The following is a 14,501-nucleotide window of genomic DNA, read 5'->3' as shown; positions in this document are numbered from 1 at the left end:
ACTTCTCATCACGAGTGGCTCCTGAAAGAAAAACTTCTCAAAAGAACTTCAGAAAAGGCAAAAACTTCTCAAAGGAGCATTTTCTGAACCAGTTTCCACCATAAAAATCGTCATTTTTGACCAGTTCAAAAAATCCCTCTGTGTGCACAAAGCCTTACAATTTGAATGAAGAGAATTTCCGCCACTTTTTAAAAGTTTGCAAAGTTTACAAAGATCATTGTGAAAGAAAGAACCAAGGCTCGGGTCACACAGATTGTTTTTGAGGAGGATTTTGAACTAGATCTGTTCCCAAATCCTCCGGAAAAAAAAAAACATCAGACAATTTTTGAATTCTTCCTATTCAATTTAATGGAATATTCATACTATGAATTATTTTTTAGCTGTTTTATTTCAAAGAGATTTTGATAACTTTGCTGCAGAACAAAAGAAGTGACTTGACAAGTCAAAAGGCTGCAACACACCGTGGAGGGAAAAACAGCTTCAAGAACACTTTTCCACATTAGATTTGCGGTTTTCTTGCCACCCGCCTGCCATGTGCTCGGGTTCTTACAGCCAAATAACAAGATATTTTAATGGGTACTGACTAATTAACTCCTCGGCTGATCAAAAGAACTAATTCCCCCAGAATTCCCAAATTCTGTCAATGAGCAAAGCATGTTGGGAAATCTCCCAACACATCCAATTCTCCAAGGACGTCCTTCATGGAAGGTCATTCCAGGGGAGGTCTCTGGTTTGTTTCCTGATCGGCACAGATGATGGGAGATTTCCAACAATAATTGTTTTTTTTTCTCATTTTAACGATCATATATCTATTAATCTGTCATTTATGTCAAGAAAACAGAACAGGCCGTCACCTCGTTACAATATGAATTCTGGGCGCAGGTCCGGGCTGCTGTGTGAAATCCAAAAGCAAATAAGTGTCTGTGACACAAATGTGGAACCCCAGGGGTCTGGTTACCACAGTAATAGCAATATTACGTCTGTGAGCAGGTGGGAGGTCTCCTGGTCAGGAATCCTAAGCATGCAACATCTCCTGCCCAGTCCTGGGAGGGGAAGAACTTCCCCTATATAAACTGGGGCTGAGGCGGGGTTAAGAAGAAGAGGAGTCCCAGACAGAGACACAGTCTGGTCTGGAGTGGAGCTGATACAGGGAGAGCAAGATCAGGAGCTCTGTGGGAGCAGTGATAAAAGGGGTCAGAGACTGGAAGCTGTAGAGCTCGTCCTGGCTGAAGAGATCTCACCGGACACGGAGTCCGAGGCTGTGGGGACTGAGCCATACCCAGCAGCAGAAACCGACTGGCAGGGGATTTCAGGTCCTCTGGCCAAGAAACCCGAAGGCACGGTCACACGCGTGGGACCAGCACCGCTGTCGTGGAGCGGAGGCTACCAGAAGGCCCCGAGTCACCGGCCATACGGGTGAGCACCACACGGTACACTCAGGGACGTGGGCTACTTTTACCCGCTTCTAGCAAGGTAGCCAGGAAGAGTACAATTAGTGGGGAGGCCTACAACTCCGCCTGGCCAGGGGAGATCCTATCTGCTCACGGACTGACCAGGCCCCGATCGCTAGCCAGTACTCCCGGGAGGGTCTACCTTTGCCACCAGTAAAGACCCTGAACTACACCGCACCGTCTCTGAGTGGTTCCTGCTGCCTGCGAGCAATTCCACTATCCCCATCATCCACGTCCGCTGCCCTGAGGCCATACCCCTCCCGTTGGGGGTTATACTATCCACGCTGCACAACCGTACCACCGGCCTCAGCGGTCTGCCCTGCAGCGGCGGTTTCATAACCGCATTCAACGGGTGGCGTAGTCGAACACTATAACATCTTATACTAAACTCCGCCGCTTAGTTTGACCCTGGGCACGGACCGGGTCACCGCCACGAGGACTACTACCCCCAGCAGATCCGGCTCCGGGTATCCCCCTGCGCAGCAGAAGCAGCACAGGCCCAGGGGGCGCGTCACAAAGACACAAAAAACACTGAATTCCATTACTGAGGTTCCCTGTGCACATTGATACAATTGTGTCCATCATCAATATCCAATATCACCTTCATTATTTATCTAGAGATCTATAGATCCAAATCCACCCAATATCTATAGCAAAAATCTATCTATATTATCTATCTATATTATCTATAATCTATCCATCAATTTATCTATCTATTATCTATCTATCCTGTATCTATCTATAATCTATCCATCAATTTATCTATCCTGTATCTATCTATCATCTATCTATATTATCTATAATCTATCCATCAATTTAACTATTATCTATCATCTATCTATCCTGTATCTATCTATAATCTATCCATCAATTTATCTATCCTGTATCTATCTATCTATCTATCTATCTATATTATCTATAATCTATCCATCAATTTATCTATTATTTATCTATCATCTATCTACAGTACAGACCAAAAGTTTGGACACACCTTCTCATTTAAAGATTTTTCTGTATTTTCATAACTATAAAAATTGTACATTCACACTGAAGGCATCAAAACTATGAATTAACACATGTGGAATTATATACTTAACAAAAAAAGTGTGAAACAACTGAAAATATGTCTTATATTCTAGGTTCTTCAAAGTAGCCACCTTTTGCTTTCATGACTGCTTTGCACACTCTTGGCGTTCTCTTGATGAGCTTCAAGAGGTAGTCACCGGAAATGGTCTTCCAACAATCTTGAAGGAGTTCCCAGAGATGCTTAGCACTTGTTGGCCCTTTTGCCTTCACTCTGGGGTCCAGCTCACCCCAAACCATCTCGATTGGGTTCAGGTCTGGTGACTGTGGAGGCCAGGTCATCTGGCGTAGCACCCCATCACTCTCCTTCTTGGTCAAATAGCCCTTACACAGCCTGGAGGTGTGTTTGGGGTCATTGTCCTGTTGAAAAATAAATGATGGTCCAACTAAACGCAAACTGGATGGAATAGCATGCCGCTGCTAGATGCTGTGGTAGCCATGCTGGTTCAGTATGCCTTCAATTTTGAATAAATCCCCAACAGTGTCACCAGCAAAGCACCCCCACACCATCACACCTCCTCCTCCATGCTTCACAGTAGAAGCCAGGTAAGTAGAGTCCATCAGTTCACCTTTTCTGCATCGCACAAAGACACGGTGGTTGGAACCAAAGATCTCAAATTTGGACTCATCAGACCAAAGCACAGATTTCCACTGGCCTAATGTCCATTCCTTGTGTTCTTTAGCCCAAACAAGTCTCTTCTGCTTGTTGCCTGTCCTTAGCAGTGGTTTCCTAGCAGCTATTTTACCATGAAGGCCTTCTGCACAAAGTCTCCTCTTAACAGTTGTTGTAGAGATGTGTCTGCTGCTAGAACTCTGTGTGGCATTGACCTGGTCTCTAATCTGAGCTGCTGTTAACCTGCGATTTCTGAGGCTGGTGACTCGGATAAACTTATCCTCAGAAGCAGAGGTGACTCTTGGTCTTCCTTTCCTGGGGCGGTCCTCATGTGAGCCAGTTTCTTTGTAGCGCTTGATGGTTTTTGCAACTGCACTTGGGGACACTTTCAAAGTTTGCCCAATTTTTCGGACTGACTGACCTTCATTTCTTAAAGTAATGGTGGCCACTCGTTTTTCTTTACTTAGCTGCTTTTTTCTTGCCATAATACAATTTCTAACAGTCTATTCAGTAGGACTATCAGCTGTGTATCCACCTGACTTCTGCACAACACAACTGATGGTCCCAACCCCATTTTTAAGGCCAGAAATCCCCCTTATTAAACCTGACAGGGCACACCTGTGAAGTGAAAACCATTTCCGGTGACTACCTCTTTAAGCTCATCAAGAGAATGCCAAGAGTGTGCAAAGCAGTCATCAAAGCAAAAGGTGGCTACTTTGAAGAACCTAGAATATAAGACATGTTATCAGTTGTTTCACACTTTTTTGTTAAGTATATAATTCCACATATGTTAATTCATAGTTTTGATGCCTTCAGTGTGAATGTACAATTTTCATAGTCATGAAAATACAGAAAAATCTTTAAATGAGAAGGTGTGTCCAAATTTTTGGTCTGTACTGTATATTATCTATAATCTATCCATCAATTTATCTATTATTTATCTATCATCTATCTATATTATCTATAATCTATCCATCAATTTATCTATTATCTATCTATCATCTATCTATATTATCTATAATCTATCCATCAATTTATCTATTATCTATCTATTATCTATCTTATATATAATCCATTCATCTATCTATCTATCTATCTATCTATCTATCCTATCCTATCCTGTATCTATCTATATATCTATCTGAAAAAAAAAGAAGCCGCACCAGCCCGCATACAATACTGAATGGGTGCAAGTCCTCCAGGCAAATACCAAACCTTTTAAGTAGATGCAAAAATATGAAGACAGCACTCCTCTTTGAGTGATTTATTAGCCCATAAGGGCTGATGCAACGTTTCGGCTCCAAGGCTTGAGAAAGGCTCACATTTGGAGCCGAAACATCGCCATTATGGGCTATTAAATAGCACTTTTTTTCACCTTTACAAGTTAGTGTGCTGCTTCCAATTTTTTCACTATATTGAAGGTTTGGTATTTACCTATAGGGAAAATATATATTCTTGTACCGTGTTAGCCAGTAGATGTGAGAGTCCTCAGTGGTTGATACCTTTTAATGGCTAACTGAAAAGATGGTAACAAATTGCAAGCTTTCGAGACTACTCAGGTCTCTTCATCAGGCATAGTATAACACAAAATCTGAAGAGTCACATACTTATACACAATAAGAAACACAAAAAATGCAATAGATAAGACAGGTGATGAAAAGCAGAGTTATATATTTTCCATAATAACTCTGCTTTTCATCACCTGTCTTACCTATTGCATTTTTTGTGTGTCTTATTGTGTATAAATATGTGACTCTTCAGATTTTGTGGTATACTATGCCTGCACCCTAACATGAATAGTCTTGAAAGCTTGCAATTTGTTACCATCTTTTCAGTTAGCCATTAAAAGGTATCAACCACTGAGGACTCTCAAATCTAAATATTTTGGTATTTACCTGGGAGGCACAGCACCCGGATCCATTGCTGGTGCTGATTTTTTTCTCTTTTGTATGTATCTATCTATTCATCTATATATCTCATATGTATCTATTATCTCTCATGTCCATGCAGAGCGCAGGGCGGTAGCATCTTCCATCTTATAAGATTTCTTGCAGAGTTTAGGTTTAGACCCTACAATCTGTCATCTCTTGGCTGATGCTGGTTGTGACCTTGAGTCCCAGCATGATGAGGGTCAGCTGTCCTAAAACAACACATGCTTTTGGGAGTCCACCATTAACCCTTCATAGACCACGCATATTTGATGAGAGTCCTCAGTCTGTAGACCAGTCACCTTGGCCAGAGATCATCTGACCTTGGGTACAGTCTGTTGTTTCCTACAAGGATTGCACCATGCCTTATCTGACATTTGGGAGACGGGGGTCCATCAATTGGACCTGACAGCTGCCGGACTATCAAATATTCAGGATTATATTTGCAACACAAGCTGTCAGCAGAGAGAATCAGGAAGACATGTCAGATCTCAGCACAATATTTCCTATTTGGTTTTCCTCCGTTTCCCTCAATTCTGCTCCAGATTATTGGACATTCTGGATTATAAACATGTCACTGTATTAACACACACAAGAATTTTGTCTACAGGTGCATAATACCTACAGGGCAGTGATCTGTAACCTGTGGCTCTCCAGACGTTGCGAACTACAACTCCCAGCATGTTCTGACTGTACGGCGGTGTTCCCACAAGGAGTCTTAGGTGCAACAAGAAAGTAAAAAATGCTGTTGCGTTTTTGCAGTGATTTTTCACTTTCTCATTGCTTCTATGGATGAAAAAAAAACGCTGCAAAAACAATGAAAGAATTGACGTGCTGCAGTTTTCCAGTTCTTTCGGGGAAAAAACAAACAAGTGCGTGCATGAGATTTCTGAAATCTCATATCTTTTACTGGGACTGTAAAAACAGCATTTAATTTGCATAAAAAAAACGCAGCAAAAATGCAACTTGTGAACATAGCCCAATGAGATGTTGAGGTTGTAGTTATACCCAGACCCAGGTGCTTACAGGAGCTCAAACCCCTCAAATCAAGTCTTCATACAACTGTTTTGATAGTTTGTTACAATGTATCAATGGGAAGGTAAATGCAAACCTACCCCAAAAATGAGAACAACCCCCTTTTCTGTCCAGGTCCCCTTTTCTGGGAGCCTCCTGGACATTCTTAAGAAATGATAAAATATGGTAAAATGCATGAACCTGGATTCCAGTTCAGATAATATAGGGTTTTATTTCTTCTTAGTTTGGATACATTGTAACAATCCCACAGCTGTGAGTAGCAGTAATTAGGTATATAAAGATGTACAGCATCTGACTGTAAGGTTGGATGATGGGATCGATAGATTGACATTGTAAATTCAGGCTGCCCCCGAGACATACAATATGGCCATGTCGTTTTTTTGGGCAGATTTCCCCAGGTGTCTGTATCTCTTATTGGAGGGTGAAATTTGCAGACTGGACAGGTTGGATTTAACCCATATTACCCCCCCAGATAAGGGGCGTCTGATTGCCGCTGATCCCCTCCATAGAAATAACATGCATTTGGCTGAGCTGAGTGAACGATTGTGGGAGGATCGGTGAGGACGGGGCGGTGTGCTCCGCAGGATTATATGGATGTAATATCAGCAGTAAGTCTGACACCGTCACTGATGCAATAATCAGAGTAACCCTGTAATAGCAGCTGAGCCGCCGCCGTCTGTGCTCTGCATAGATAAGCAGCAGTCGCCCTATTGTACACTATATCACCTTTGTGTCTGCGTGCAGACCGCGCTGCGAGCTTAAAGGGAACCTGTCATGTTGTACATGCAGTCCGATCTGTGGACAGCACAGAATAAGAGAAGCTGAGCAGAATGATATATAGGTTTGTGGGAAAAGATTCAGTATTATTTGTAATGTATTCACTGAAATCCCTGGTGTTTATATACATAGCAGTCCAGTGGGCGGACCTAGTAGTGATTGACAGCTATCTCTGCATGCACAGTCCTACACAGAAGACTGACAATCCCTGGTGTTTATATACATAGCAGTCCAGTGGGCGGACCTAGTAGTGATTGACAGCTATCTCTGCATGCACAGTCCTACAGGGAAGACTGACAATCCCTGGTGTTTATATACATAGCAGTCCAGTGGGCGTACCTAGTAGTGATTGACAGCTATCTCTGCATGCACAGTCCTACACAGAAGACTGACAATCCCTGGTGTTTATATACATAGCAGTCCAGTAGGCGGACCTAGTAGTGAGTGACAGCTCTCTTACATACACAGCCATGCAGGGAAGACTGACAATCACTTAAATATCTGGTGTTTATATACATAGGAGTCCAGTGTGCGGTCCCAACAGTGACTGGCAGCTATCTCTGCATCCACAGTCCTATAGGGAAGACTGACAATCACTGAAATCCCTGTTGTTTGTATACAAAGGAGTCCAGTGGGCGGTCCGACTCTGTGGTTGACAGCTATCTTCATGCACAGTCCTACAGGGGAGACTGACAATCACTGAAATCCTTGGTGTTTGCATGCATTTGAGTCCAGTGGGTGGTCCTAGTAGTGAATGACATCTACCTCTGCATGCACAGTCATACAGGGAAGGCTGTCAATCACTACTAGGACTGCCCACTGGACTTGTGTCCATACAAACACCAGCGATTTCTAGGGCTAAATTGCAAGTTTTGCTGAAACTTTTCCCACAGAAATGAATATGAATCTGATCAGCCCCTCCTGCTCTGTAGCCTCCTGCCTATAGAGCAGAGAACATTTTCAACGTGACAGGTTCCCTTTAAAGAAAAAGCGCTAGGGACTGTTCTGAGAACACACATATGCACGCTCCGTACAGGAGAGAATGCATATGTTCTCTATGGAGAAAGGGGAGTAAGCTGCTACCAGACATCTCTGATTGTTGCTTATCTTCCCTGAAAACAAAAGGATCAGGCATATTGAAAACCAACATGCCCCATCTGCTCCCTCATCTTTAGGGACAAAGTGTCACATGAGATTGTTGATCGGTCCCACTGAAGTCAGCGGGTTGGGCCCACTTTGGCTTTGCAACGTGGAGATTTCAATGTCATGTGACATCTACGGCCAAATCCCACAAATGTCCCACCACCAGAGTCGCTGATCTATTGCGATTTCACATCCTAGCGTCTTATTTACTACATCTTCCATATCATGATTGCACCCAGTTACATTTTTCCCTTTTGGCATGGGTAGAAACCCCCTCCCCCTATAGGGTCCAATTAAAGTTGCATGCCGCATTGTGTGATAACTTTTTCATGCATTGTCACATTGCATGTTGGCACACATAATTACAAGTTTTCGGATCCCATTAGACAAATACTGGTTGTGTAAGCCATGCTATGTATAAACAGTGAGCTGTCTATAGTAACATCACCAAAAAAAAGTTTACAAAAAACTGCAACCAGTATTGCACAACTTGTTAGATAAGCAAGCTGCCCCTTTAAGAGGGTTGAGGGGGCGTGTCCTTCAGCACATGCCTTCTTAAAGCGCCAGCTGCTGCAGTCAAAAGTCACAGGCAGCCTGCTCTTCCTACTGGGGGCATCGCATCCTACAAGTGCTCCCCTTCCCCGTCATGTACACCATCACCCGAGGACCCAGCAAGCTCACCACCCAGAGGAGAACAGGTAGGACCCCCTGCCTCCATGTTGGCTGACCTTCCAGCTGCAGGTGGCTATTATAGTGTTATTACGTTCCTGCAGCGATCACAGGAGCAGCGCAGCCGCTTTGTGGTTCCTGTACTTCCTCCCTGCCGCAGATGATACATTTCTGTAATGTTCCATGTTGTTACAATGTATCGCTCGCACTTCCATATTGATAACTGTGTTTCCTCTCCAGGTCCCAAGCAGCAGATTGACACTAAGCTTCAGGAGCTGAAGAGCAAGCAGCAGCTGCTGATCCCCACCTTACCCAACGGCTGGGACCCCCTTCCAAGGTCAGTACCGGTGGGGGGTTAAGACATTGCAAGGGGGTGACCCCCATGTTGGCTGTCCCAGTGTTGCCGCTTTAATCTGTGCACCCTGGATATGAATGGGTTAAGAGTGCATTATTCCCCCCCCCCCCCAGGATTTTAAATTTATTAACCCTGTACATCCTGGGGCGCACAGCCAGGACAGAATCGCCATTGGCTCCGATCTCCATTTACGTTTGGGGGTGAAAGGCAACCGGCGCAGCGTGACCTTGTGCAGAGGTTACCATGCGCACGGTGTCATTGTCACATGGTGTTTTACAGGGAGGGCTGGGTTTAGTCGGTGGGAGTGACGGGGCTGGACTCTCTTAACCCTTCCATGTCTGCCTACAATGCTGGTTAAATGCAGCAGTGATAGCTGCTGGTTCACATTGAGCAGATTTTACAGGAAAATGCTTCATAGGAAGGAATGCAAATGTGCGGATATAAAATGCAATCCCGGTGCTGAACAAGGGTCATGGGTTTGTATTGACGCGACTCGGGATTACCGGATGATCCTATTAATCTGGGCTTGTATATGGCGGTCAGGGATGGCACCAGCACTTTGCGAGGCTCGTGGTGTCACTATGCGCAGGATTAATGTGCGACATCTGCCGTAAATGCGCTTGTGGAGCTGATATACAGTTTGGAGCTACCTCCTTTTTTTTCAGCAGCAGTTTAACCTCTTTAATGCTGCTGTCCATCATATGTAACAGCTGTATTTAAGAGGTAGGAAATGGGGAGAGGCGTCCCCACCGAAGCCCATTACCCTCCCCCTTTATGGCATTACCATGGCTGCTTCTGCCATGTTTGTACACCCATGAACCTTGGCCTACACCAGGTCATTTTACAAAAAAAAAACTAGTTGGTTGCCCTGGGGGACTTGAGCTGCAATACTGTACTATTACACTGCAATACTGTAGTATTGCAGTGTCTTGCTCAAGTCCCCTAGGGCGCCCAGTTAATAATAATTATAATATTATATGCCCCCTCCACTCCACCTTTTCTTCAAATCGAAAAAAAATTAACATGCTACCTCTGCATGTGTAGCTGTCTGAACTAATAAAATAATATGTGAATATATTTGTCCCATACGGTGACTGCTGAAACTGTGAAATAAAAAAATTTAAATGACCGTGGGCTTATTGTTGTTTTTTTTAGTCATTATCACTTTCCTCCCACCCCTGCTGCAAAGTTTATGTTGTGGAGCAAGAGGAATTTCTAAATTATGTAACGAACTAATCCTTGCCTGCCATGGAGAGGTCTATCCTGTGGCAGATGGGCCACCGCTGTTCTGGACAGAGGCGGTCCCTCAGTGCTTGAGGCGGCTGTCGGACTGACCTGTTGATATGAGCAGGTGCATGGGGCGCTGATGGTTTGCCCACCCCTTTCCTGCCATCTTTGTACTTCTATGAAGCCCATCCTTGTGCCAGGCTTCATAGTGAAATGTACAATCTACTTGAAGTATTGCAGTATAAAATACAAGAAACCAAATGATCGCAGGTTCAAGTCCCCTTTTAAAATACAAAAGACTTCTTTTTTTGCTAATTTCAGTTAAAAGCCTAAAAGAGAAAAAAAAATATTAAAAGCCTATCAATAACAAGTCGGCTTTGGCACATTTAAAAGAATAAATAAATACATTTTTTTTTAAAAAATGCACAAAACCTTTATAAGACTTGATCCTGATGGATGTGCAATGTAGACTGGTGAAAGGGTCTTCCCTAAATCTTGTCTGTTCTGCATTACATTAGCCCAATTGTCCAGTTTGACCTTGTGTACGCTGTGCCCCTATTAGAGGGAGGGATCACCAGCTATCCCACATTGGACGTTACCTGAAACCATTGCACAGTGAATCGTCCCTGTCCCGCCGCACTAAGTTACTTTTCCAGTTCTGAAACCGTCCAGTATATTTAGTTTTTCTGGAGATAATGGCTGACGTGGGAAGTAATGCATATGGTGTTCTGGAAGCTCCCATGATTTAATAACTCCCCGTGTGAATACTTTGCGATGCTCATGGTCAAATACAAAACGAAATCATATGGAAAATTATATATTTCTATATCTTTTGTATATATTGCGTTTTTTTTCTGTTGTAGGACACCTCCTGGAATACGCCATCTTCCTGTGACACAGATCTGTTTTTCTTTTACAGCCCTTCTGCTCCAAAACTAGTGTTCAGTCGTGTAAACGGCAAGCGCAGCGCATCCCTTAGCCCCACGTCAGAAGAGGACGCGTACACACCGGCCCACGAGGAGAACGTCCGCTTTGTATATCAGGGTAAGGCTAAGAGCAGTGACTGCCATGTATGAGGATTTTCCTAACCAATGTACGTGACTGGACTGTGCTCGCTGGAGAGCTGGGGTCCCTTTGAAGGGGCATTCCCGAGTCTGAAAGTTCTCCACTATCTGGTGGGGCCGACTGCTGAGGGCATCCACAGAACTCGAGAACCTGAATGGAGCGGAGGTCAATTATGTGCACATCTGATCCATTCCTTTTTTAATGGGACCACCAGAGATGATGGTCTTCTACACTCCTACTAGAATGGATGTAGCGAGGTGCACATGATCGACTACTGCTCCATTCCGTCATGGCTCTTGGGATCTGTGGGGCCCCAGCAGTCACCCCCCCCCCTCCTCTCTGTGTATAGGGGGTAACATTCAAACTTGAGAATATCCCTTTTAAATCAGCTAATTGATGGGGGTGCCAGGACACGGACCCCCACCGACCTGTACTTAATGAGTTATTAAAGGGGTTTGGTTTTTCAGGACTTCCTAAGATAAATCATTGGGGGTCTGACACCCTGCACTCTCACCAAGCAGCTGAAAAACACTTCGGAAGTGGACAAAACTAAGTGAGGGGTAGCTAAAAAGCTGCATTCGGCAACAGCCGCTAAGCAATGTATGGGGCTTCTGAGTTCTGCCCAGTACAATGCATATTTATGGCTGCTGCCAGAGCAGTTTTTAGCAAACCCATAGGAGTGATGGGGGGGCCCCCTCCTACAGATGGGTCATCAATATGTCAGTCACGGCAAACCCCTTTCTAATAAGTAAAGTTGGTGTGTTTGGTTTTATTTTTGTAGTTAGAAGTCTGAGATCATTTAAAGATGTTGTAGACCCCTCCAGAATAAAGAGGATCTGTCATAAGTGGCCATTGTTTGCATTTATTTTATTCCCACTGCTCCCCTGACTATTTAGGTTTTTGTTTTTTTAACATCTGCCATACAGTTCCAAAGATATAGGCCTTTTTAATTACTGCCAATTTTTTTATGGTTTTTACAAGGGGGTGTGTCTTTCATACATTAAGCAGACTATTACCCTGTTAGCCACACCCCCTTGAAAAAACCATAAAAAAATTGGCACTAATTAAAAAGGCCTATATCTTTGGAACTGTATGGCGGATTTTAAATAAGAAAAAAACAGAATACTAAGGGGAGCTGCGGGAATAAAATAAGGGCAAAAAACTGTCCACTTTTGACCTAGTAACCGATACCCTTGAAGACTATAATCACTTCTTCATATTATTTCATATGAGCACGATCAACATTTTACTGATATTTTGACCTTTTCTTGCACGTATTGTTCAGCCTGGCAAGAGGTGGAGCAGCAGCTGGATAAGCCGGAACTCAACGCATGTGGACCTCAGCAATATCAGGATCAGAACCCAAGCCCATCTCTTAAGAGTAAGAGCCTTTATTCAGTGTTCTCCTCACATGATGAACCTTGGCTGCATAATATCGACCCTCCCCTTGTGCTGCCTGGGCATAAAGCAGGAAGTGTTGTCATAGGCACGTGTGTGTGTGTAAAATATATATATATATATATACATTATAATTCTCCCCCTCCCCTCCTTCGGTGATGTCCACCAGCTTTATGGCGCTGACACTTTCATATACGAAGTGAATGTATCTGGTTCAAGCCCTGTAAGCAGATTAGTCGTATGACGCGGCCACCTAATCTGGAGAAGTGGCTCAGTCGTCAAGATCCTGTCTCCCTTTAGCACCGTGGCCCTCAGGTTGCTCCCATTCCCTGATCAGGGTCACCATGACAACTAAGGAAAATATGGCTGCACTGCACTCTCCCCAGAGCTAGGCCTTGACCGTATTCCCATAATGGCTAGTAAATGATACGATGATGCACATTGTGGCCCCGTATAGATTATTCCACAGTGTATTCGAGCCGTTGCCATATTGAGGGCAGGGGCAGAAGTGTTAACAGGGCCCTGAGGAGACCCGAAGGCCTCGCTACCTCATAAATGGCGCATAGTGTATGAATCCAGTTTTTCCAGTAAAATGTGACTTCTACGGGTCATGTCACTAAATAGGAAACTGCCAATAAATCTGTAATCAATTCGGTGGTGGTGGGGGGGGGGGGGGGGGGGGGGCTCAATTAAATGTAGGCAGTGATGCCCCATGGCAGAGCCTATAACGAGGCACAATACAGGCTCCATGCTGCAGACACATAGGTGGTCTGCGTGTCGCCATATGACGCCCCTTATAATAGAAAAACAATGTGGCGGCTATTGGGGCCTAGTAAAATGTATAACCAATTATATCACCATCTAACTGCCAGTGGCACTTAAAAGTGGTGTGATTTGGTTGAGACATGTTTGCAAATTAAAGTCCCTGTAGGGGGACTAAAAATGAAATGGAAAAACATATATATTTTTTTATTTTTTAAAAGCAGTAGGATCGAGACATTAACAAATAAATTTGCAGGACCCTGGTCCAGAGGCCCCAGAGCCCAGCAATGCTCCTTATCTGCTGTCAACCCAAGCACCTTCTGATGTCATTGATGCAGCGTGACATCACACAGAGCCTACTAATCAAAGAGCAAGTCACTTTTTTTTTTTTTTTTTTTTCTTCACCCATAGAAAGCAATGAGTAAGATTTTACCGCGTTTTTTGGTGCAGAAAACTCAGGAACAACAGGCACTAAACTGTATCAACATGAAAAACGCAGCAAATTTTTTTGCCTGGGGGGGGGGGGGGGGGAAACAAAAACATGCAGCAAAAAACACATGTGAACATAGCCTAACTGTGTGGATGCATGTTTGGAGGCCAATTTTTTTTTTCCTCAAGTTATATTCGGAAATCAAAGGGTTTAAGGAAGCCTCGCATTCCTCAGAGCCGATCTGCTTATAAACAGGTAACACTTTTGTTCATTAAATTGCCCTATAAACCTTTGTTATAACGAGGAGTTTTGAGAGTTCAATAATAGTAAACTAGATTCTAACTCTGCAGCCAAAGTCCATCAGTCTGGAGGGGAGGGGAGGGGAGGGGGGGGGGGGGGGGGGGGGAATCATGAGGTTACGAAAAAACTATGGGGCCAGGTTCACACATGGTGCACAAGTCAGGATTTTTGAGCTTGCAGCTATAATATGGATGAAAAAATGTAGAAAATGCTGCGCTGACTAATTACATTATATCTGTTCAGCTTCTAAAGCTCCATTTTTGTG

At 43.8% G+C, this 14,501-nt stretch overlaps 1 protein-coding gene across 1 annotated transcript in view; it reads left to right on the top strand.

The window, feature by feature from the left end:
- Positions 1-8,564: 8,564 nt before the first annotated feature.
- Positions 8,565-14,501, top strand: part of MCRIP2 (MAPK regulated corepressor interacting protein 2) — a 7,030-nt gene continuing 1,093 nt past the window's right edge. The window contains exons 1-4 of the mRNA XM_073645946.1: positions 8,565-8,728; positions 8,940-9,036; positions 11,201-11,325; positions 12,632-12,727. Of these exons, the coding sequence (XP_073502047.1) occupies positions 8,677-8,728; positions 8,940-9,036; positions 11,201-11,325; positions 12,632-12,727 (370 nt within the window). The 5' untranslated portion in view covers positions 8,565-8,676. The remainder of the gene's footprint in view (positions 8,729-8,939; positions 9,037-11,200; positions 11,326-12,631; positions 12,728-14,501) is intronic.

This window comes from Phyllobates terribilis, unplaced genomic scaffold (assembly GCF_046119375.1).
Source record: "Phyllobates terribilis strain yellow unplaced genomic scaffold, ASM4611937v1 Scaffold_9__5_contigs__length_417890890, whole genome shotgun sequence".
NCBI lineage: Eukaryota > Metazoa > Chordata > Amphibia > Anura > Dendrobatidae > Phyllobates > Phyllobates terribilis.
The sequence above is the reverse complement of the archived record's forward strand: the minus strand, read 5'-3'. Positions and strand labels throughout refer to the sequence as shown.